The sequence below is a fragment of the Leiobunum rupestre genome, chromosome 9 (genome assembly GCF_980474605.1).
Source record: "Leiobunum rupestre chromosome 9, qqLeiRupe1.1.hap1, whole genome shotgun sequence".
Classification (NCBI taxonomy): Eukaryota; Metazoa; Arthropoda; class Arachnida; order Opiliones; family Sclerosomatidae; genus Leiobunum; species Leiobunum rupestre.
Genome location: NC_143392.1, coordinates 8,400,037 through 8,422,705, shown reverse-complemented (window position 1 = coordinate 8,422,705; position 22,669 = coordinate 8,400,037). Strand labels below are relative to the sequence as shown.

Genomic DNA, 22,669 nt, shown 5'->3' with positions numbered 1-22,669 from the left:
TTGTATAAGTATCATCCCACGCAAAATGCTACATTAATCACAACCCTTGTTCATCGTGTGCTTAATAATTTGAAACCAAGTTAATAGTTTACTTTCCTTTGGTTTTCCCTATAACTCTAAACTACAAACGCTCGAGTTAAACATGATTATCTAGAGTTGTAATCATATATAATAATTTCGATCAAACTTTCTATTGTGTGTTCGTAAATTATTTAGCAACCAAGAATGACTTGAATTATTCAAATAGCGAAATACTAGTTTAAAACGATCTGCCGGCAACATGTAATGGTTCAGTTATCACCGGCACGAAGTGAGAGGCAATGTCACGGGCATTGCTTTAATCGCGTTGCAAGACGAAGTTTTCGCGTGAGGGCGATTTGGTTAGGTCGGCAGTTCTATAGTAGATATGCACGCATTGGAAATGTATTAAGCAAGTTCATTTAATCTTTCTTAAAAAAGGTTGGTGTTTAATACGTCATATATTAAGTTACAGCTTTAATTCCGCATTCGGAATCTTAAATCATTTAAAATAATAATTAATCCTTAAAAGTATTTTACGCAGAGGACATGACCGGCAATGGCGTTTGGTGTTAGACGTTTACCGCGGACCCGCTGCGTTGTCGTATCCTCAGTTACCGGACTGCGCGGACACCGAAAGAAAACAAAAAAGATTTAGATGAAAGATTACCAATCGGATTAGATCTATTTATATCAAGAATACATTCAGATATCAAGAATATCCTTGTGGTACCTTCTTCGCATACTTCGTAGCCTAAACCCGTCTGATTTCTAATCAGAATTTGTAAAGATAGATGGCGACTGTCCGCGTAAAATAGTGCCTCGAAATAAGAAAACAGACGAGCTAACGCTACAAAATATGCGAGAGTGGGTTAAGAATCCCCACAATCCCACATTCTCAGTACTTGAAAGCATTCTTGTTATTGTTATCTAAAACAATTACGTTGAAATCGTCCAACGGCTGGTTGTTATGGTTTTGCTTGTTGACCTTGCTTCTTAATCTGAATGGTAACACGCGAGGGTAGAATGAGCGAGATTATGCAGTAAGGTAATATATGAGTTTTTCGCACTTACTTCCTTATGCTAACCGCGGATACGATGATAGTTAATAATAGAACAGCTCCCAAAACAGCACCGACAATGATCACGTTAGTTTCAGCCTCTAGAAAATATTGCGCAATATTTTAGAACGTATATTGTATGATGGATAGGAACGCGCCATTTATGCAAAGAGTAGGGATGCACCGATATTTTTACCGGCCGATATTAACAAAGTGATCTATCATAACAGTAGTGAATATGATAAAATCATTGTAAAAGACGGTTCAGTACACTGTCATAATATTTTATTATAATTTTTCACGAAAAAACGTTTGCAAGAGCATATCCGAATATGTTTCTTTTCAGTTTACTTGATACATATTTTCTATCACAAATCGAATATCGTTTTTAATTTGTTGACACTCAAAACCCCCTGCCTAAAAAAAAGGTATGCTCTAGCTTCTGAAGTCTGGCGTAAGTGGCGCGGCCAATCAAATCGAATATTATCATTAGTTAGATAATCAAGGATTTTCTTATTTTTAAGAAAATATTTTTCTAATATCGGTATCAGCCAATATTTGAAAAATAGGCCGATATAACGGTGCGTTCCTAGTAAAGAGTCAGATTTGGAGCGAATTGAGGCAAAAGTTGCTGACCGGAAATGATCAGTGATACACGTACTGTTTAATTTTTCTTTGGACGCTCCTGTTTCTGGCTCACGGATTGGATGAGAACATTCCGGTCCCATATATCCATCTTTACAACTAAGCATTTTCGATAAAAAGGTTAATTAAAAAGATGCTAAGAGCATAAACGTTATATTATTTACCCGCAATAATGGCTATTTCCAACGGGTGTACATTTTTTGTTTTCTCCTGGACAATAATCCGGTTGGCAGCTATCTGTTTTGAGAAGAGTAACATTCAGAAGTTGAGGAAGTTAGATGAGTAGACGGGGTTCATTGTTGAAACTGGGAATACTTACCGACGCATTGCTTATCATCTTTTTGACCATCCTTCTGCGGATTCATGAAGAGGTCATTGCATTTGCAGGTGTACATGCCTTTTTCCGGTTGCAAATTCAGGCATTCGCCGTTCGGACACCTGGTGTTATCCTCCTCGCATTCGTTTTTATCTGGTAGTAACAGTGAGGTTAAGGCAACTTGAATTCCAATGAGAGATTCTAAATTTGACGACGATTGGCGCTTACCCTGACAGACCTTGGATGTAAACGCGAAGTTTTTATAAGAAGCTCCAGCAACGGTTTCGTATCCCTCAGCTGTGCACAAACATTGGTAAGGCATGGTTTCGGTTTTCTTTTCGTTACTACACTGTTGCCCTATTCTGACGCAAGGGCTGCCGAAAGTACACATATCTTCCACCTTATTGGTGCTCTTTATTGTAGATTTGAAAGCGTCTTTTTGGTCTGTGAGCAACTCTAAATCCCCGATTTTACACTTCTTAGGGTTGTCTTGTATTGGTTTGCATTCCAACCCCTCAAAGACTTCTGGTCCGATGGGCGCGTTGAAAACCGCTTCTACTTCCACTAGTGGGGCTTTCCTGTAAGTCACCGAAACGCCGTTACGCAACGAACAGCGGGTCAATCAAATGGGCAACGACACTTACTCGTCTCCTAGTATCTTGACGTCTGCCAACTTCTCCTTAGCTACTGTTTTCAACTAATCCCGAAATGTAGGATGCTGATATAGAATCTATTTTCTTAAAAGTAGAGTTGATCTCGACTTACCGCGCTGAATATTTTTTCGGCTAACGCTGTTCGGAGGGGTGCCGCATCAGCTTTGCTGGCGTAAAGAGAACCTTCTTTAACAGTTTCTTGACTTGGTTTATCATTTTCTTTTGGTTCTTCAGTATCTTCAATCACAATGACATATGTTTCAATAGCCTGGGTGGTGTTTGAGTTGTCATCTGTTTCAGTAGCGTCGGCGGTTGTTGAGATGCCATCGGTTTCCGTTACCGGGGCGGTTGTTGTTGACTGTATCCCTTCATTAATTCCTGGTAACTTATAGACGTAAATTTGAGCACCTGTAAAACAATACGGAAAACTACTAATTTATAATACTATGAAACTTTTCAGATATGAACTTGTTGTCTACATAAAAATATGTTTTCCACATTCTGCTTCTTCTAAATAATTAACTTTAACGTAAATAAGTTACTTTAAACCAATTCCACGCCTTTTGTTTAATAGTTATTGATATGGCATAACGTATTACACGTTTCTACAGCGAGTTAATAAATATTTAGTTTTGAAATCCAACTTTGGGTAACTATAAATAAAATCTAGGATGCTACAATACTGAAAACAGTAAAATATCAGCTCATGTAACGGAAATAAATGAGCTCTTTAGCACTTTTGCTTTGGGTAACTTACCGAGGGTACACTTCTCCGGTCCCATGTAGTACCCATTGGGACAAATGCAGACCGGTGTGTCACCATTCATCGCGCACTTGTTCGCTAACCGCTTGGGACAGTGATTCTTCAAGGCCAGTTGGCAACTTCCTGATTTCAAAAATAGATTGTAGCAACATTTAGTTGATCTTCAATTTGGTTCTTTATAGCGCGTAAATTGATCATTTACCAACGCATTTCCCGTCCTTGTCTTCGACTAAATCCTCTTTGCATCTGTCGCATTCGTATTCGGAACTGTTCGTAGGTACGCAAAGTTTATTTTCCTTGTCGCATACGGCGTCCCCAACTTCGGTTTCGTTTCCGATTTGGTCCTTGCAAGGATTCTTCGCCGCTAAATTAAGAAATCAATATTTATTTCATTTGGTTAGGAAAAGCTCGATTGGAAAGTTAGAGAGTACATTTTTTATTTGGAAGGGCTGTGTAAATCATTCTTCATTATTCGATTCGACCAATTGGTAAAATTTCGAACTCATTATACGCACTGATGAATCAAATTATGTTTTTATGATTCTAGGATAACCAATAAAATGTTTTGAAGAAATGGAAATACTTTCCCATCCCAAATTATTTGGTTTTCCCACAAATTTGTCTCCGCCAAAATGTTAAAATGTAAAATCTCCATCGAACCAAAAAATGACTTATCAAGACCCACGCCTTTCAATGTCTGTTTAAAATAAGCAGAAAATACTCAATAGCGGAACGGGCCTTCGGGTAAGATAGCCAAGTTATTTTAACAGGCCAGGGCGTAGGACTGTTTTGTTGAGTTGAGGGGAAAGCCCCTTCAAAGTAGGGGACCACCCAAAGCACTCTGTAATTGAGTGTAATTTTTAAATGCTTAAAAAGATTCAGATCTAAAATTTATCAAATTTTATTAAATATAATACCATAAGTAACATAATACCCCTAAGTATGACATTAGGAAAATTTTCTGCTACATCCTTTCTTCACAGTGACGTCCAAATTTTTTCGAAATAGCGCCACTCGGTAGCGGCGGCATGAACTAATCTAACCCAACTTCCGGGAACGTGATTCCCGCGGTTTTGAAAACAGTCATTTTTAGGCTTAAGGCGTATAGCCGCACTAATTTCGTTTTCGCCACGGAAACTTTAACAACGGAAGAAATTAAAGAAATTGTATGTATTTTCCCCAACAATATTAAATCTTTATATCGGGCAAATGGTATATTAGAAATTCACCAACAACTCAAAATTTGTGGATCACTAGTGTAGTATATTGAGAAGATCAATCTCATTGATGTTTATCAATGTTACGCACCAAATACTGTAGACGTTAAAAAACCTTCAGCTTGTTACGTTTTTAATGTTAAAAGGTTTCTCATTTAGTTTACGAATATTTGATTACAATTTCTTCCATATTTTGACTATTATTTGAATATACTTGTATTTTGTACCTGCATGAATGCCTGGTTTTGTCCGCTGTGATCAAAATAAAAATGAATTGATAAATTAAAATGTAAGAATTAACCCTTTTCAAACTTCTGGAATAACTTTTACAATTGCTAATTACGTAATAAATTTAGTATTTAGGTATAATTTTCGATAGAGTTAGGCCTAATAAGCCGACTACCATAACGGCCATTTTATTTCCTACATTTCGTACCTCATAATATTTTGTAGCGCTATATGATTGGCTAAATTTGAACTCTGACTCCTTTTCGATGGCCAATAAAAAAAAATCAATTCCCAAAGAGTATTAAACTTCCGGGTTACAGAGTTGCTATTCGTTTTTCTGATTTATTGTTGGTGAAGAAAGGATGTAGTAATAAAAAATGCATGAGCAAGGCTACAAGTGTCATACTTAGGGGTATTATGTTACTAATGATAGTACTAGATTTTACTAACAGTTTCTTAAAAATGTGCAAAATTGTATAACATTTTAGTATAATCGAAGAAAAACCAACAATTTACTAAACTAATCGTCGTTGTTTAGTTCGCAATCTGTTTTAGAAAAATTATCCCCCCCCCCCCCCCGTCATAATTTCGGGGAAAGTCATTGCTCCGCCCCTCCCTTTAGTTACGCCCGTTAATTGCAGCCATTATATCTGTAGCCGTTATAGCTGGATGTTTATTCAGATCTTAAATTTTTATTATTTTTATTAATTCTTAATATTTAGTTATAAAGTGATTAATGAAATAAAAAACTGTTATCTGCCTTTTTAATGATTTAAAACCGTAATATTTCGGTATTTTAGTAGACAAATTTCATCAAATTGTTATTTAATCAAAATTTTCAAACCTAATAATAATAATAATAATAATAAAATAAAAATAATACCCTAGGCACCACCACAGGCCCAAGTCAGCTTGCGACTTTTAATGCCTTCCACTATTTGGTCAAATGATACCGGTAATTAAATTCAAAATCAATCGAAAAATCAGTCAGTTAATTTGTTTGTGTTTAGGAATGTTGTTGCAAAGTAGTTAGATTTAGAGGTCAGATGGTATATTTTTAATTTGGTTAATAGACAAAAAATACTTTGGCTTAAAATTAGGGGAAATCATTTACCGCGGTTTGCAGATAAAATAGCTTTTATTTTCAGGTTTCGTCGCCTAGCCAGAGGAGCGTTTCCAGTTATATTATTTTCCCCTTTTTCTGAAGAGGGGAAAAAACTCACGTCGCGCCTGAAACATGTTTCCCCCACAAATTATCTCCATTACTACTTCCTTCATAGTATCAAGGTCCCTAAGAACTTTGAGCCAACGCCATACTCAGGATGATAATCCGCTTTCAGCGCCAGCTGTTGACCGTAAAACTAGTTCATGATTTCTTTACGAAATGGCTCACGTTAAAATCCAGGAATATATTTTTCATTATGTGTATTTTTAAAACATTAAATTTATTGTAAAATGTACATAATTATACAATTCTACACATAAATTTGTTTTTAAAAGGGTTAAAGTTTTCAATAGTTAAAACTAAATCGCGAAACTTTTCAACCGTTGAAATCGTCAGTTTAACACTTAAAAAAAATATTTTACGCATAGAATTGGGATTTCACATATTTGAACTTCATAACTCTGAATGTTTATTTCTACTATCTATATTGTAGCGTTTACCACATATTATCGAAGTCGCGTTTTTCAAATAATTATTTGGTTCTATGGTTCAGTAGGAAAACGTTTCAAGTATTGTAAAAAATTCTTGAATTTTACGAACCAGGTTCACCAGTTTTTGTTTCCTCTGTTTCGTACTTCGTCCTATGCGGGTGGCTGGCAGGAGAATCGAGCAATATCATGAAATCCACTTGGTTCAAGTCTTTATCACTCTTCGCGATAGCGTCCACCAATGCTTGGAACTTTCCGATTTCATTTTCGTCAGTTTCTGTTCTAGTCCCGAACGTTTTGGCGTTCAGTTCCGTGCTCAGTAAAGCGATCACCAGCAGCAGGGCCGCAACCCTGCCCTCCAGCTTATTCACACCCATACTCGAAATTCCGAGAGAACTTTAGGCACCGTATATGTAAAATTCGTTAAATGGTAGAAAAGAAGATTGAGAATTTAGGTCCACGAACCTCCGCTGTTCGATCGCGATTGAAAAGAGATTAGCAACCGCAGTCCGGGCGTCTATTATATCTGGAAATGTCTTCTTTAGACCCGGTTGCCGCGAAACGCCGATAAGGTAGAAACCACACAATATTCGTAAATGTCAAACCTCATCTTCAAAATATCTCTCTTAATTTTAACTTCTAAAATGAGCTCGTTCATTTCGGTGTATAAAGACATACATATCACTTTTGGACAACATTAATCGATGTTGATAATGTCTTCGCACCTATGAAACTCCGATAAGCTATCCCAGCTAGGTGCTTCAAACCATCAAAGAATTCAGTCGTAACTCACGCGGACGATATTTTTTTATAGGAATATTGCAAAGCCGCCGTGATAAGACCGGTCGGGAAATAAATGTCACTATGCCACTATGTCACTCTCACTTAAGCCGCGTTCACACGTTGCTTTTATATCGATTCAGATCGATTCCAAACTTTTCGAAGGAGTTGTGTACCAGGCTAAATCGTTTTAATTCGATTCAACATATTTTCCATTGCCGGACAAGTACCACAAAAGACCCGGAGATTCTTCAGACACTTTCCACACTGTACCATTCCATTGAATTATGTTTCCAATTACAAATTTATCTACCAAAAACTTGAAAACTGAGTTTCAGTGTGGTTCTAGAAACAACCATTCGGAAGGTATTTTCAAACAGATTAAGTTTGTTTCATTCCAAGCTACATAAACTCGAATTTTCGTTCCATATAATTTCTGCCAATGTTCGTTCTACTGCTGTTTTTTTCACTAAGCCTCGACAATGAAACATTTGGAAAGTAATAAAATCTATCGCGCATAACAACTACGGAATAGCTTCCAAGAAAACTATTATTAAATAAATTGGTCCGTAAATCCTGGGTTACATATTTGTAATTTTTTTTCTATTGCTATTAAAACTGAATAAGAATTTAATTATGTACGAACGCTCGCACTTTGCTCCTCAAGATTGTGGCCAGTACCGGATTTACTGAAGGTGGGGCCCTAGGCACTAAGTACGCCGATTTTGGTGATGGCCTATGGATTTTTACTGGTTATTTAATTGACGTTATTACATAAGAGTATAATCAAGAATGTATTTATTTATACTCAGGGAGAATGAATATGTCGAGACTATCGACGGATACGTTGAGGCCCTAACCCCGTCACGCTAAGGGGGGGGGGAGGGGAAAAGGATGCGGTCTTATTTTTTGCGTCCTCGCAGCAGCGTTAATCGCGTCGAAAAACGTAATTTTTAAGAACCAATGAGATTGCAGTATTATTTGATTTTATTAAAGTGGAGGAGCATACCGGGGGGGGGGGGGGGCAACGGGTGGAATTGGAGAAACGCTAAAAATAATCTCGACATATTCATTCTCCCTGAGTATAAATAAATACATTCTTGGTATAATATTGTTAACATAAGAATGACACTTGCTATCCTTCACATGCAAAACTTTTACTGAGAAGCTATTCTATTCACTAGCTCTCAGTAAAATATTCCCCAAAGTTACAAACTTATGGAACAATATTATAGACTTACATGTATGGTTATTATAAACAAAGAATATAAAGGCATATAACAGTGCGACGCCCGCTATCTTTGCTTCTGATTAACGACAGATGGCTCTCTTATCGGGACCTAATAAAGATTTTTCAGAACGTTAGGCTTAACCATTTACATTCAGGTAAAACAATGACTTATATTAAAACCATTGATTTCGTGAAATATGTATTTTTCTTAAATTCTGGACATCAAACATCTTTAAAGAAGCTAAGAAAAAGTTAATTATATCTTAATTTTGTTATAACGCATCAGTTTAAACTTTGCTACGCCATATTTTTTATGGATCTTTTGAAAGTTGAAACCTTGCCGTTGCCTAGGCAACAGGGTTTAGATACGATATAACCAGAGAGTCTATAGTATGTAGAGACGTCTCTCTTTCAAAAAGTCGTAATAATTTCTCTCTCGGGAAAGTTCCGATGGGATCCGGATAAGAGATGGCGCCATCGGTATCGCCAACTAATAGCGCGCGTTTAAACACTGATGGACAAAGACTGTACAGGGTGTTTCAAAAGGTTATACAAAAATGTTAAGGAGTTGTAGGGGTGAGTTGAGAAGTATGCCTGTTTTTTTCCGCATTTTCCTACGATGAGTTAAGAGAGCGCCAGAGAGCTTCAAAGTGTGGCCTACTACCCCCTGGAAGTAGGCTGCAACGAGCACTTGACAGCTCGCAATATTTTAAGTATTGTTAATAAAATATGTACCAACCATCAGTCGTTGTCTTATAGTTTATTTCTTATATATCTTAACCATGGTTATTAAACTCAACCTTTACAACTCGTATCTGGCTGCTTAACCAATGACAACCATAAGTAACAATATCCATAAGTATGAAAATAAGTGAAGCTGTGTAACGTTCAATCATAAGTAACATAATGCTAATAAGTATGGTGCTAAATTAAGCTGTACGCGTTTTTACACGACACTTGGATTCCCTTTGAGATATAAAATGTTGAGTTGAGTGTTTTGCACATGCCTGGGGAAGTAGCTTAACACATACGACGTGGAACTTCTTTTACGGCTGGGCACCGACTTGATCAAATTACTTTTGTAATTACTATACAAATTGTTTTGAGAAAATTGGCCGGTTTATGTCAAAGTTTTCTGCCCCAACAACAAAAAGGTCGTCAACGTAGACGGAAACGTACATATACTGGTTTTCAACCCTTTTTGAGTAGAGTCACTTATTCGCGGTCCCTCTCTTAAACCTAGGAGCAACAGACACAGCACCAAACAAGGAGAACGCAGCCCGTCAAAAGTCGTCTATTTTATTGTGTACAATTTTCATTGGCTATAGGCGCTTTAGCGCTTGCTGCCGTCGGAAGGGGAAAATTGTCTCCTCTTTTCCGTAAAACGCGCAGGGTAAAAGCTCGTCCAATGAGATTTGTACGCAACACTGCTTTAGCGTGTATAAATACTAGCGGCGTTCTCCTTGTGTGGGGTGCTGTGTTTGTTACTCCTAGCTTAAACCCATTAGCTTCTAGAACGTCATTCCAAATTCGCGCTGATTGCTTCAATCCGTATAGACTTTTATGCAATTTACACACCAAATGGGCCGAACCTTTTGTCGAAAATCCTGGGGGTTGTTACATGTATATTTCGTCGAGAAAAGCGGTCTTTATATCAAAATGACGAACCCTCAAATTGTGATGACCAGCAACGGCTTGTAAGGTTCTTAAAGTCGTAGTCTGATTAGTCTCTTCCAAATTTTTTAGAAAAGCCCTGAGCAACAAGACGTGCCTTGTGTCTGTTGACCCATTTACAGCCAATGGCTTTTTTACCTGATGGTAGCTCGGTGAGTGTCCACGTATTCATATGGTCCAAAGATTGCAATTCTTCATCCATTGCTTTCTGTCAGTCAGCTTTCTGAGGTCTGGTCAGAGCTTCTTCCAAACTTCGAGGATCACATACATTTTCTTTCGTTGGATTCACCATCATAACTTGTATGAGTCTCTTTGGTGGCTGTCCTTTAGTGCTTCGAGCTGACCTTCTGAAATCCACTGATTCTTCGTTTGGTTCATCTTTGCTCTGATCCTCACTCTCTGAAACGTTTTCGACTGTCGGTACTTCGATTATTACTTTCATATTAGTGACTTTAGTATCTAATTAAGCTTGTTACTGTTCCTCTACGAAAGTAACATCTCTACTGATAGTTAACTACTCAGTTCTTTAGTCCACAAGCCTGTAAGCTTTCGTTCCATCTTCGTAGCCCATAAGCACTAGTTTCTTTGCTTTAATGTTGAAGATCGGGTTTATTTCAAAATCAATGCTCATATAGGGAGTTTTCTCAAGTGCCTTATTTGGTTATCTTGTTTGAAGATTGCCAACAGTTTTTATCTCTTCACCCCAGTAGCGGTTGTCCAGATTAGCATCAGCCAACATGCATCATCCCATTTCCGTTAATAACCGTTTTTTTTCTCTCCACTACACCAGTTCTGTTGCGGCGTGCTTGGCGCTGTCAGCTCTCAATTTAGCCCCTCCTTTTTTAGGAACTCTTTGATCTCTTGATTTTCGTACTCTCCATCCCTGTCCGAGCGGAAACATTTCAGTTTCCGGTTGTATTTCGTTTCGCAAAGTCTTACGAAGTTTCTGACCTTTTCCGCAACTTGATTTTTGGTCTTAAGGAGCTCAACTGTAGACCGCCGCCGTTAAATTTTAATCCCGCCGCCAAATTTGTTTTTGAGATCTTCTACGTAACTTCATTTTTCCTTCAAAACCATTTTGTGCGAAATATGGTGTTTGCGAAGGCATACATGTAAGTGAGAGTGACATTTATTTACCAAACGGTCTTATCGCGGGTTTGCAATATTTATATAAGACCGAATTCGTTTATTGTTTGAAGCACCTGTGATTGCTTATCAGAGTTTCATAGGTGCGTAGACATTATCAACATCGAGTGACGTTGTACAAAAACGATATTTATGTCTTTAAACGCCGAAATGAACGTGCTCATTTTAAAGGTTAAAATTTATATATTTGAAGATGGGGTTTGACATTTACGAATATTGTGTACGGAAATTTTCACGGCGACATTACCAGGTATAAAAGACGTCCGGACTGCGAAGAGAGGGAGAGGGATATGGCTGTCTAACCAATGACGTCACTGGTTAGATATCGAAGAGAACTATTTAAGGGGGAGCTACTTTTGTCTGTATAGTTGTCTGATTTTAGATTTAAGGTTTTACTTTCTTTCTCCAAAAAACGCGTTGCAATCACCTTTCGCTTTATACATGTATGAGTCATGCGTTCTGATTATCTTAATTTATAGAAAGTTATTTATTTCAAGTTAATAATAAATAATTGTTAAAAGAATAATAGTATTTCATTAAATTAATATATCAAAGAATGAAATTATCGGGTTCTTAAGTATAGATAAAGGATATTTTGACTGTTTATATGAAACAACGTCTCTGAGAGGCCTTTGGACATTTCATTATCATTTTTTTTAAATTAAAGGAAAAAAATTGCTTTTCATAGGCGAAGTAGCCTTAATTCAGGTTCCATTATTAGCTGTATTTTGTTATTTTATAATAAAAGTTAATCCCTCTGTGTTGAAATTTTGAAGAATATTTAAGAGAAAACCAGAGCCTTAGTAGAAATAACCAAAGAAAAAACTTTTCTAATGAGGAGTATATTACATTAATTGTTGAATTATTAAAACAATCCAGCATATCAATAAGAGAATGCAATTTAGTAAGTTAAAATTTTAAAATAAATAATGAAAATGCTCACAGTTAAATGTTTGACAAAAACCAGGTAAATATTGGTCTTAATATTACCTAATTCTGTAATGTCGCATGTTATATTTTTTTATTAACTGGTGAGGTAGCAAAAATCTCTGCTACATATAAAAACGACCCTTTTGAAATTTTAAAAGTTGGTATTTATTAACTGAAATGTCCGATACCCATATTCGGTTGACCTTTAGCCAAATTGTAGTTTGACTTACTCATTTAAAATTCCTTCACATTTTTTCTATAGTTAACTTTTCAATGAAGTTTGATCCATGACTCTACCTGAAAACGTAGAGCTATCAGCTTTATTGAAACCCATAACTACTGTTTTACCATCGCCCTGACCTGGCACATGTGGTTTTTAATCTACATAAAGAATTATAATAGCTAAGTGGTATTATTTTAACATCTTGGAAAAAATCTAGTTAATTTTTATTTATATCCAGTAAACAGTAATATTTGCATCTTACCATTTATTTAGCCATGAGCCCAGGATCTCAACAACGGGTACGTACTTTTTAAGCATCTCACTTATCTTTATATTAGTTTATTATTTCTTGCCATTTGGAAAATTGTATATGATACCCCCGACATTTTATCTTCATTATTTACATAAATATTAATCACAGTCAAGAATCACAGAATTATTATGCAAATGTATGACTGGAAATCGGCGGAACAAATAAATTAACTGGCAAAATTTCGATTAATCATAAACATTTTGGTTAGTTTATTTATGAACATTTCATACGAATAAACAACGATTTAACAAGCAAAAATAATGGTTTTTTTTTCTAATATTTTTTGGATAATTGTCGGTTATGAATAAAAATAAATAATTGGGTAATTTCTTATTAAAGCACCGATCTCTTTGTATGATAAAATATATCACGCATTTATCAGTAACGTCCATCATTTGGTGTAATCTACGAATGAAACAGACGAGCCAAGAGAAAATCCGCCAGGCATTATTGAGCCCGCACCTATTCTTATTAAAACAAAAAACTTTTAACGAGGGTACGTTCAGTAATCGATTTTGTTACTGTACGATTTTTCACGTTTCCGATTTGACGTCACGAAGGGCATCCGATGCTCGTGAAAAAAACAATCTCGGAGAGAAGGTTTTTTGATGTCTTGATGTCAAACGCGTCGGTGTTTACAGTTTAGCTGGCGGAGCAGAATTTCAAAGAAAGGGCTGAAAATCCAGAAAATTATAAATCTGTAGTTTTAATCAACAATTGGCCTTTATATAAAACTAGCCGTAAAGCCCGCCCTACGGGCAGGCCGTCAGCTAGTTGTGTATTTCGAGATGCATTTATAAATAACATACAGATATTTGTGGTATTGGTTATAAACTCGTATTTTTGGGCAACGGGCGGGCTCTCAGCTAGTTGTGTATTTCAAGATGCATTAATTAATCACATAAAGTTATTTGTGGTAGTGGTCAAAAACTCGTATCTTTCTCGTCCCAAAAATCTATAGTAGAACCACCCCAGCCAGCCCCCCCCTTTTCCCATGCGACAATTTCCATGGTACCTTTTCCCCATAGTCAGTCCACCCCATTAACACCACCTCCCCCTTTTTCCCATGCGAGAATTACCGTGGTACCTTTTCCCCCACTAAGACACCCCTTCCCCTTTTCCCCACTAAGGCACCCCTTCCCCTTTTTCCCATGAGAGAATTACCGTGGTACCCTTTTCCCCACTAAGGCACCCCTTCCCCTTTTTCCCATGCGAGAATTACCGTGGTACCCTTTCCCCCACTAAGGCACCCCTTCCCCTTTTTCCCATGAGAGAATTACCGTGGTACCCTTTTCCCCACTAAGGCACCCCTTCCCCTTTTTCCCATGCGAGAATTACCGTGGTACCCTTTCCCCCACTAAGGCACTCCTTCCCTCTTTTGCCCACTAAGGCACCCCTTCCCCTTTTCCCCATGCGCGAATAACCGGGGTACACTTTTCCCCCCGTGAAAATCATAAACAAACTCGCCTTTTTCCCTCGTCCCAAACTCCCCTGTACCCCTGTAAACCCCCTATATTCAATGGCAGATTTGCTTCCCGCTCATGACAAACAGAATATTACGCTCGTCCTTGAGACCCGACTTCCCACTGACCCGTGGGCCACTCTGTCTATAGTCGAACCACCTCAGTAACGAAGTGAAAGGCAGTCTCGATTTCGCGGGTCGCTTTTTTAGATATGTTATACAAAAAGAGAACGGGATATGGTTGTCCGCAAATCCCCAATCTTATCCGCAGACCGCACCGTCAGCGGTGCCTCGCTTGTCAGGGGCGAGGGAGAAAACCGCCGGGCGAAAAGGCTATATAGATACGAAAAGATAACGGGATATGGTTGTCCGCAAATCCCCAGTCCGATCCGCAGACCGCACCGTCAGCGGTGCCTCTCTTCTCAGTGGCGAGGGAGAAAACAACCACGAAAAAGCCTTAGAGTTTTATTATATAAACTAGCCGAGAAGCCCGCCTTACAAGTGGGCCCTCAGCTAGTTGTGTGTTTCGAGGCACTCCAACCCAGTACGCCCCCCAACCAATTTTACCCATGCGTGAATTTCCGTGCCACACTTTTCCCCATAGTCGAACCACCGCAGTAAGGCCCCTCCCTCTTTTCCCATGCGATAATTCTCATGGTACCCTTTTCCCCAAAGTAGAACCACTCCAGTAAGGCACTTCCTCCCCCCTTTCCCAATGTGATAATTACCGAGGTACCCCCTCCCCATTTTTCCCATGTTATAATTACCGTGGTACCCACCTCCCCTTTTTTCCCATGTGATAATTACCGTGGTACCCACCAATTTCCATGGTACCCTTAACCCCATAGTCAACCTTCCCCCGTAAGGCCCCCGCCCCCCTATTCCCATGCGATAACTTCCATGGTACCCTTTTCCCCAAAGTAGAACCATCCCAGTAAGGCCCTACTTCCCCCTTTTCCCCATGTGATAATTACCGGGGTACTCCCCATTTCCCCCATGTGATATTTGCCGTTCCTCCCCCTTTTTCCTATGTGATAATTTCCGTGGTACCCACCTCCCCCTTTTTCCCATGTGATAATTACCGTGGTACCCACCTCCCTCTTTTTCCCTTGTTATAATTACCGTGCTACCCTTTTCCTCATAGTAGAACCACCCCAGTAAGGCCCTTCCTCCCCCTTTTGCCCATGTGATAATTTCCGTGGTACCCTCTCCCCCTTTTGCCAATGCGAGAATTTCCGTGGTACCCTTTTCCCCGCAAAAATGACTCAAACTCGCAGTCGTACCAAACCCCCTGTATCCAATGGCTGATGCATAAAGGCCACGGGACTAACGTACGCCGAGAGAGCTTCGGGACTTTCAAATCGGAACGACCCCGAAACCCCCCGCCTCTCCCCTTTTCCGAAACTCACAGGCCTTCTGAAACTACCCCATACGACCCCCCTCCCCCTCCAAAATTCGCGGCGGAAAGAGAAAATTTCGGGTGTATTGCGGGTTTGGACAAACACGGCCCAACTCTCAGGGGCGACAGATTTTGAGAAAATAGATAGTCGAACCACCTCAGTAACGAAGCAAAAGGCAGCCTCGGTTTCCCTCTGTTCCGCGGGTCGCTTTTTCCTCGCCGCCCCTCCTTTGGCTTTATGACAGACTAAGCACACATTCCTGAAAGCTGGGACGTACGACCAACGTACCAAGCGCTCCTTATAATATAGATAATCTACGATTGTGAACTTGTTTTTTGCGTAGCTCATTCGTCACAAAATACGTAGAAGTTCAGTTCAGTTTATGCTTATAAACAGGGTGCCTAGTTGAATTTTCTCTTATGCCCAGGGCTTTCCGTAGTAAAACGTCCTCGCGTGACGCTGCAGCAACATCAAAACAAGAAGGCCAATGTTACTTTATAGTAAGGCCTATTCTACTGGTTTGCTTTGTAACAGGATTATTTTATCCCATTAATAATTTATTGATGCTCCGGGTACTCGCATAACTGACACTATTGGGGTTAGCGAGTTAATAACTTTTACTTGGCTCAAAAATCTTAGGGACGTGTTTCGGCTTAACTACGAAGGAAATAAAACTATTCATTGAGAATTGCCATAGGTAAAATTTAATAATTGACTCCAGAAATTAATTTCATTAAACAAAACAAGAAATGGCGCAAAGGCCGCGAAAAGGTTATACACTCAAATACATAACAAATTAACCCGTAGGGTTAATGGCAGAGGCATATAAAAATGGTAACTTGACCAAATTACTAAAATAGAAGGCCATTGAAAGTTTTTGGGAGCCGTATTATCGGCTTATAACCCGATTAAAAACCGCTAACCATAGTTTGTGGTTAACGCGGAAGTAGCGACGAATCGCCATTATGAGTTAAAATTATACTCAAGTGAAATTAAAGGAAGCGTCCAACGAGGTAGTCCGTCGAGATGGAGGATCGCTGGTTCCGGTTATCGCGGACCGCACATAGTTAGAGTTGGTGTCGAGGAACCGCTACCGAGAAGCACCGGTGAACACTTTTAGTTTTCGTTCGTTCTCGTTCTGTGTCTGTAAATCACTGGTTTCTGGTTTTAATCAAAAGGGGGCCGTGACCTATTTCATCCGGGTCAGATATAGTGTCACTTGGACCCAATAACCTCTTGGCATCCATATTTGAATTGCCCAATAGGCCGAGGTGGGATGTGCCAAGTCTAATGACCAAGGGGGCACTTAGTCTTGATTACCCCCAGGGTCAGAGGTCGGGACACTTTCGCTGGAAGTCGGTAAGGCCCTCACACCTCCCGTAAGATCCAAGGTCAGAGACTATAAATAAAAATAAATAACCACTTTAATTTTGACACATTCAATTTTTAAAAGTAATATAACAAAAATACTTTAACATGAAAGCATCGATACCGATGCACACATTACTGGTTTTATGGCAATTCCCAATTCTTGGAATAAGAGTTCGAAATGAATAATGAAACTAAGAAACTTTATGGGACTAACATTTGGGAACGGGCGGCTTATGACAATGCCTCAAAAGAAAAACAGGGGAAGGGCTATCGGACCAAGGACAAAAACAGGGTCGGGGAATAAAGACTATACGCACTAGTCTTCTAAACCAATTTAGGGACGATTCTGCTACAGTGCCTGGGGGCACCTTCGCGGAGGCCAATTGAGAATATAACAATCGTCAGAAAGAACGGCCAGCATTCAAACTCAGGAAAGATATTTTCAGCGAAACTTAAGGGGGGAGAAGCGTGAGAGGGATAATTCTTACTAAGAAAACTTTATGAAAGAGCAATATATTCCAAAACTTAATATTTGGGCATTACAGCTTTACGAAACGATAGTAACAATAAATGATCACGACAGGTATGCTTATTTTTAAAAAGTGTTTTTACCATATTCCATAATTTATTGAAAAATTGAAATGAGCAAGGTTAATTTTAACTTATAAATAAGTTTCGTACTAGACACACAAGCACTCCAGATATGTGAGAAGATGAGTAATCATTTTACGAGCCTCCCCTGTTTACGAAAAAACACTTTGTAGGTCTGTTTCTAGCCCTCCTCCTTTCATGAAGAAAAAACAAGAAGTCGCTTTGAAAAAATATTGTAACGCATCACAGCATAGTCTCTTTTTATTGGAAAGGGGAGAGCTCCTGAACCTTCGTTTTGTCCTGTTTATCCGTATGTGTTTTCATATAAAATATAATAAAATATAATAATGAGATAATAATTCATCTCCGTTATCAGCTTGTATATCTTCTCCACCATTATCCACCTATTTGGCTTTCCATTACTACGCAACGAGTTTGGCTCCTTTCTTTTCACGTTCAATGGAGACACTAAACCGGAGCTCTTTACTCTCCGCGCTCAGTGTAGATACAAAAATAATGCTCCTTTCTTTCCACGCTCAATGGATACACGAATCTAGGGCTCCTCTTTTTCCACGATCAGTGGAGACACGAAACCCGTGCTCCTCACTTTCCACGCTCAGTGGAGACAGGAAACCAGTGTTCCTTTCGTTCCACGCTCAGTGAAAACACGAAACCGGCACTTCTCACTTCCACGCTCAGTGGTCATACGGAACCAGTGCTCCTTTCGTTCCACGCTCAGTGGAAACACGAAACCGGCACTCCTCACTTCCACGCTCAGTGGTCATACGAAACCAGTGCGTGCTCCTTTCGTTCCACGCTCAGTGGATACACGAAACCGGCACTCCTCACTTCCACGCTCAGTGGTCATACGAAACCAGTGCTCCTTTCGTTCCACGCTCAGTGGAGACACGAAACCGGCACTCCTCACTTCCAGGCTCAGTGGTCATACGAAACCAGTGCTCCTTTCGTTCCACGCTCAGTGGAAACACGAAACCGGCACTCCTCACTTCCACGCTCAGTGGTCATACGAAACCAGTGCGTGCTCCTTTCGTTCCACGCTCAGTGGAAACACGAAACCGGCACTCCTCACTTCCACGCTCAGTGGTCATACGAAACCAGTGCGTGCTCCTTTCGTTCCACGCTCAGTGGAAACACGAAACCAGTGCTCTTGTATTCCCTCCCTAGATTGCATCCAGTTTTGAAAGAGTAGCGACGTTGAAAAATTCCACCCTCATTTATTATACCGTCTATCATGCGTTTGTTATGTATTGAATCAGCTATCGGCTCTATCATTGCCACCTGTATTATGATAAGGCCCTTGTCATTAGAGATTGTGGTGCCATCAGTGGTGGATACAAAAGTATGAGGGATTAATTAGGAAATACGGAATTTACGTAAAATTTTCATTATTTGGAATCTTAGCAGAATCTTGAAATCAAGCAGAATCAACGATTTTATGAAGGAATCGAAAGTGAAATCAGAAAAATCAATTGGGATTACGAAAGAATGAGAATGTTATCATGTAATCCAGTTAGAATCACGGAATAAAATAAAATAAATGATTTTGGAATCAACGAGAATCAACTCTTAGATTCCGAATCTTGTACGATCTTTTCTTAATTGGCGTCACTTCGAAGAATCTCATACGGGCCTTGATTCCGTGATTCCGAATCTCAAGAATCTAATCAGGAATCTTGAGAATCTCGAGAATTTAATATAACATATTCGAATCTTCGGAATCTTGGAATCCTACTCAAATCGATGAATCACATACGAATCAAGGAATCACAGATGAATCGCGGAATCTAAAATTGATTTATAAAAACACAGTCATAGGCCTCGGTCACGCCAAGAATTGATCTCTTTATATATAGAGATAATGTTCATATTCCGTCGATTTTTACCTTCGCTCCCGTTGCAGCTCTTGGATAAGAACCTGGCCCCTCCCCTTCAAATTCAATCCATTCCAGGCGGCGCATTATTGGCTTAAGGCCAGAAAACGGTAAAATTAGTGATTTAACTAGGTTTACACTTATGGTCGAAAACGAGGTAAGATTTTACTATGAGTGTTAACACCAGTAGAGGGCGCAATTTGGTCATATTTATACATTTTGATATTCCGTAGGGTACACGAAGATACAATTATTATATGTAGACAAAACTAATGAGTTTTTTTTATATTATAGAGTGTTTAAAATATAACGGATTTTTCATGTGTTTTTTACAGGGTTGGCAAAAAACCGGCTTTTTTTAAATTGAAAAATCCAGTATGGTTAAATCCGGTTGTAACCGGTGGTTTAAACTGGTTAAATCTATTAATAAAAAAATTATCAAATTGCTTATATCAAGCCCTCATTGCTCAAATTTCCCGATTTAAAAATTACGTTTTTGCGCGTGACAGTACCTTTACATTGTGAGGTATAGCAGACTTATTTACCCGCTTTTATACCCTAACATGGCAGCGTATTTTCACGCGCAAAATTAATTTTAAGATACCCTAATTGCTTATATGTTAGCTCTCATTACTCGCGACAAAAAGTGAAGGTTAAGTTTTGTCAATGTTTCTAATTAATTTTTCAATTTTTTTTTATAAAAAAAGTGGTTTTAACCATGGATTTTATTTGGTGGTTAAATCCGGCTTAAACCAGGGTGGTTTAATCCAGTCTGGATGGCTCTTGCCAACCCTGGTTTTTTATAGAATTTTTTAGATTTTAGACCAAAGTAGACGAATATTGGGATATATCGTAGGTTTCATAGGTTTTTGACCTACAAAATCGATTTCGACTACGGTGCTTTATCGTTCTGCGGCTTGTTCTATTTTATATATAACACATTATCCCACGAAACTATGCACTGTCTCTGGGCCTCTAAGCCAAGAGGACATGTTGGCTCTGTTACGCTCTCGAGCGCTTCGACGGCTGTTCTGCTCAGCGGTAAATGTAGTATCTGTCACATTGCAGAACGCCTCCACAGCCGTTTTGTTTAAGATTATTTCTTTAAGTTAAGCTTCTATCAGTTTACTATTGGGTAGATTTTAGCTGGTTAGGTTAAGTTAGGTTAGGTTGGGGTGGCGCCGCGCGCCCCCAGCGCTCGAGCGAAGCTAATGCGCGGCACCGTCAGGTGCCAATAAGGGGAACAATTGAAAACATTATTTTAAATTAATATACTTATATCATAATTGAGAAAAAAACTTATTACATTGAAATCTACAAATATTTTATGATATTGGCGAAAATATTTCCAACTGGAAGCTATTTGCAATCTTGGTTTTTGCCAAACATGGACAAGTAACAATACTCTGATAAGTATTGTGCCACAAATTTACTGTCCTTGGATGAGTTAATATTGGATTTCGCCCAGCGATTGTTAATTTTCGCACCATAGTCGAAATCGATTTTGTAGGTCAAAAACCAATGAGACCAACGATATCTCCCAATATTTGTCTACTTTGGCCTAAAATCTAGTAAATGACCAAACAATTGCACGTGAATCACGTGCTCTACGTGCTCAAAACGCCAAAAACCAAATTATTGAGGTACTAATAATATAAATATTAATTAAGTCTAAAATATTGGTACTCTCGTCAAGTACCCGTTTGTACCCTGAATTTTCATTTTACAGGAAATTGAGAAACAAAAACGCCATCTAGGGGGGGCGACACTCATAGTAAAATCATACTGAAAACGATTTGAATAGCTTCGAAACCTTTTCAGACGTATCTCACTCCCCCGAATGTGTGAACGTGGCTATAGTTGAATCGTAATCTTATTACCGAGCGTATTAGCCTCGGTATTTATTTATTTTATTTATATCAAGAGCAGCTCATCAAGAGAGTGTAGCTCTTCACCGAACGCGCGCGTCGCCTTGTTTGAGGGGCAAACAAATCCTCAAGAATAGCTGTCGGCCCCCCTCCCGCAGAAGCCTCTTCACATTTTCATGAGTATCTAGTTTCTTGTTACCATGCGCTCAAAAAATAGTTATTAATTTTAATTTAAAACCGAGCTAATGATTGTTGTATATGATATATTTATGTTATATTATATTTATAAACAAAAGGCGTGTTAAAAGAAAATTTAGGGTCAATGGAGGTAAGTGTGATTAGGGGGTAAGTTTGATCACCCCTTATTATTTCCCCAAATAATATTATAACATAATATTTGATGAATGGATATTGAAATATACTTAATTGTACACATTTTGTATATTTTCAATATTAATTAGTTTTTAAAAATTTCAGTTGAAAAAATGTTATACTCTTTTACTCGTGTTTAGAGATTTTATGCCCAAAAGGAAATTCTGTAATTTTTTTTCTAACTGACAAACCGGTTTTACATTTTGGTATTTTGTAGTGTGCTTAACCTTTTACCTGCTAGGAAAATTTGGTGTTTTTGCTAATATTTTGAGGTTTTCAAAATTTAATCTGAAAAAGGTCTTTCAAAATTTGCGGTGCGGGGTAAGTGTGACCACACGAAGATATTATTTTACAGCTATGAAAAAAACTGAGCTTTATTGGGACACCATATTTATCCGCTGTATGCAATTTTATTGCGATTGATCAAGGATTTCACAAGATCACAATTAACCAACCTTCCTATCACACTTGCCCCGCATTTTGGGGGTAAGTGTGACCACACGAAGATATTATTTTAGATCTATGAAAAAAATATAGCTTTATTGGGACACCATTTTTAACCTCTGTATGCAAATTTATTGCGATTGGTCAAGGATTTCAAGAGATCACAATTACCCCACCCCCCTATCACACTTGCCCCGCATTTTGGGGATAAGTGTGATCAGTAACGGAGTTAAATTAAATAATAAATATTTAAAAGTGGCCGTATTAATTGTACCAATTCTTAAGATTGTGCTATTTTTAGTTGAAGAGTAATTTCAGGTAAACGCCAAAAAAATATTTTGATCACACTTACCTCCATTGACCCTATATTTTCAATTACGAAATTGAGATCGAACAGATATTTCGACACGTGTCTGCT

General features: G+C 38.6%; 1 protein-coding gene across 2 annotated transcripts; it reads right to left on the bottom strand.

The window, feature by feature from the left end:
• Positions 1-439: 439 nt before the first annotated feature.
• On the bottom strand, positions 440-10,667 carry LOC149926429 (uncharacterized). Of its 2 annotated transcripts, none has more exons than XM_090159053.1 (12): positions 10,378-10,667; positions 3,659-3,820; positions 3,451-3,579; positions 2,806-3,101; positions 2,685-2,737; positions 2,269-2,618; positions 2,044-2,193; positions 1,889-1,961; positions 1,741-1,823; positions 1,093-1,180; positions 962-1,019; positions 440-640 (listed from the first exon to the last, which is right to left on the bottom strand). In XM_090159053.1, the coding sequence occupies exons 1-12, from the start codon at positions 10,439-10,441 to the stop codon at positions 629-631; spliced, it is 1,518 nt and encodes a 505-aa protein (XP_090015179.1). In that variant the 5' UTR covers positions 10,442-10,667; the 3' UTR covers positions 440-628. The 2 variants fall into 2 exon arrangements, with proteins under 2 accessions (XP_090015179.1, XP_090015178.1); XM_090159052.1 differs by lacking the exon at positions 10,378-10,667 and adding an exon at positions 6,667-7,136.
• Positions 10,668-22,669: the final 12,002 nt, after the last annotated feature.

What these genes read in the sequence shown, in the direction of transcription:
- LOC149926429 (XM_090159052.1), bottom strand. Translation starts at nt 6,931, where the DNA reads ATGGGTGTGAATAAGCTGGAGGGCAGGGTTGCGGCCCTGCTGCTGGTG. An exon ending in CAAGGACGGGAAATGCGTTG is followed by an intron (nt 3,580 to 3,658) that starts GTAAATGATCAA and finishes TTTTGAAATCAG; the next exon opens with GAAGTTGCCAACTGGCCTTG. An exon ending in GTCAAGATACTAGGAGACGA is followed by an intron (nt 2,619 to 2,684) that starts GTAAGTGTCGTT and finishes GGTGACTTACAG; the next exon opens with GAAAGCCCCACTAGTGGAAG.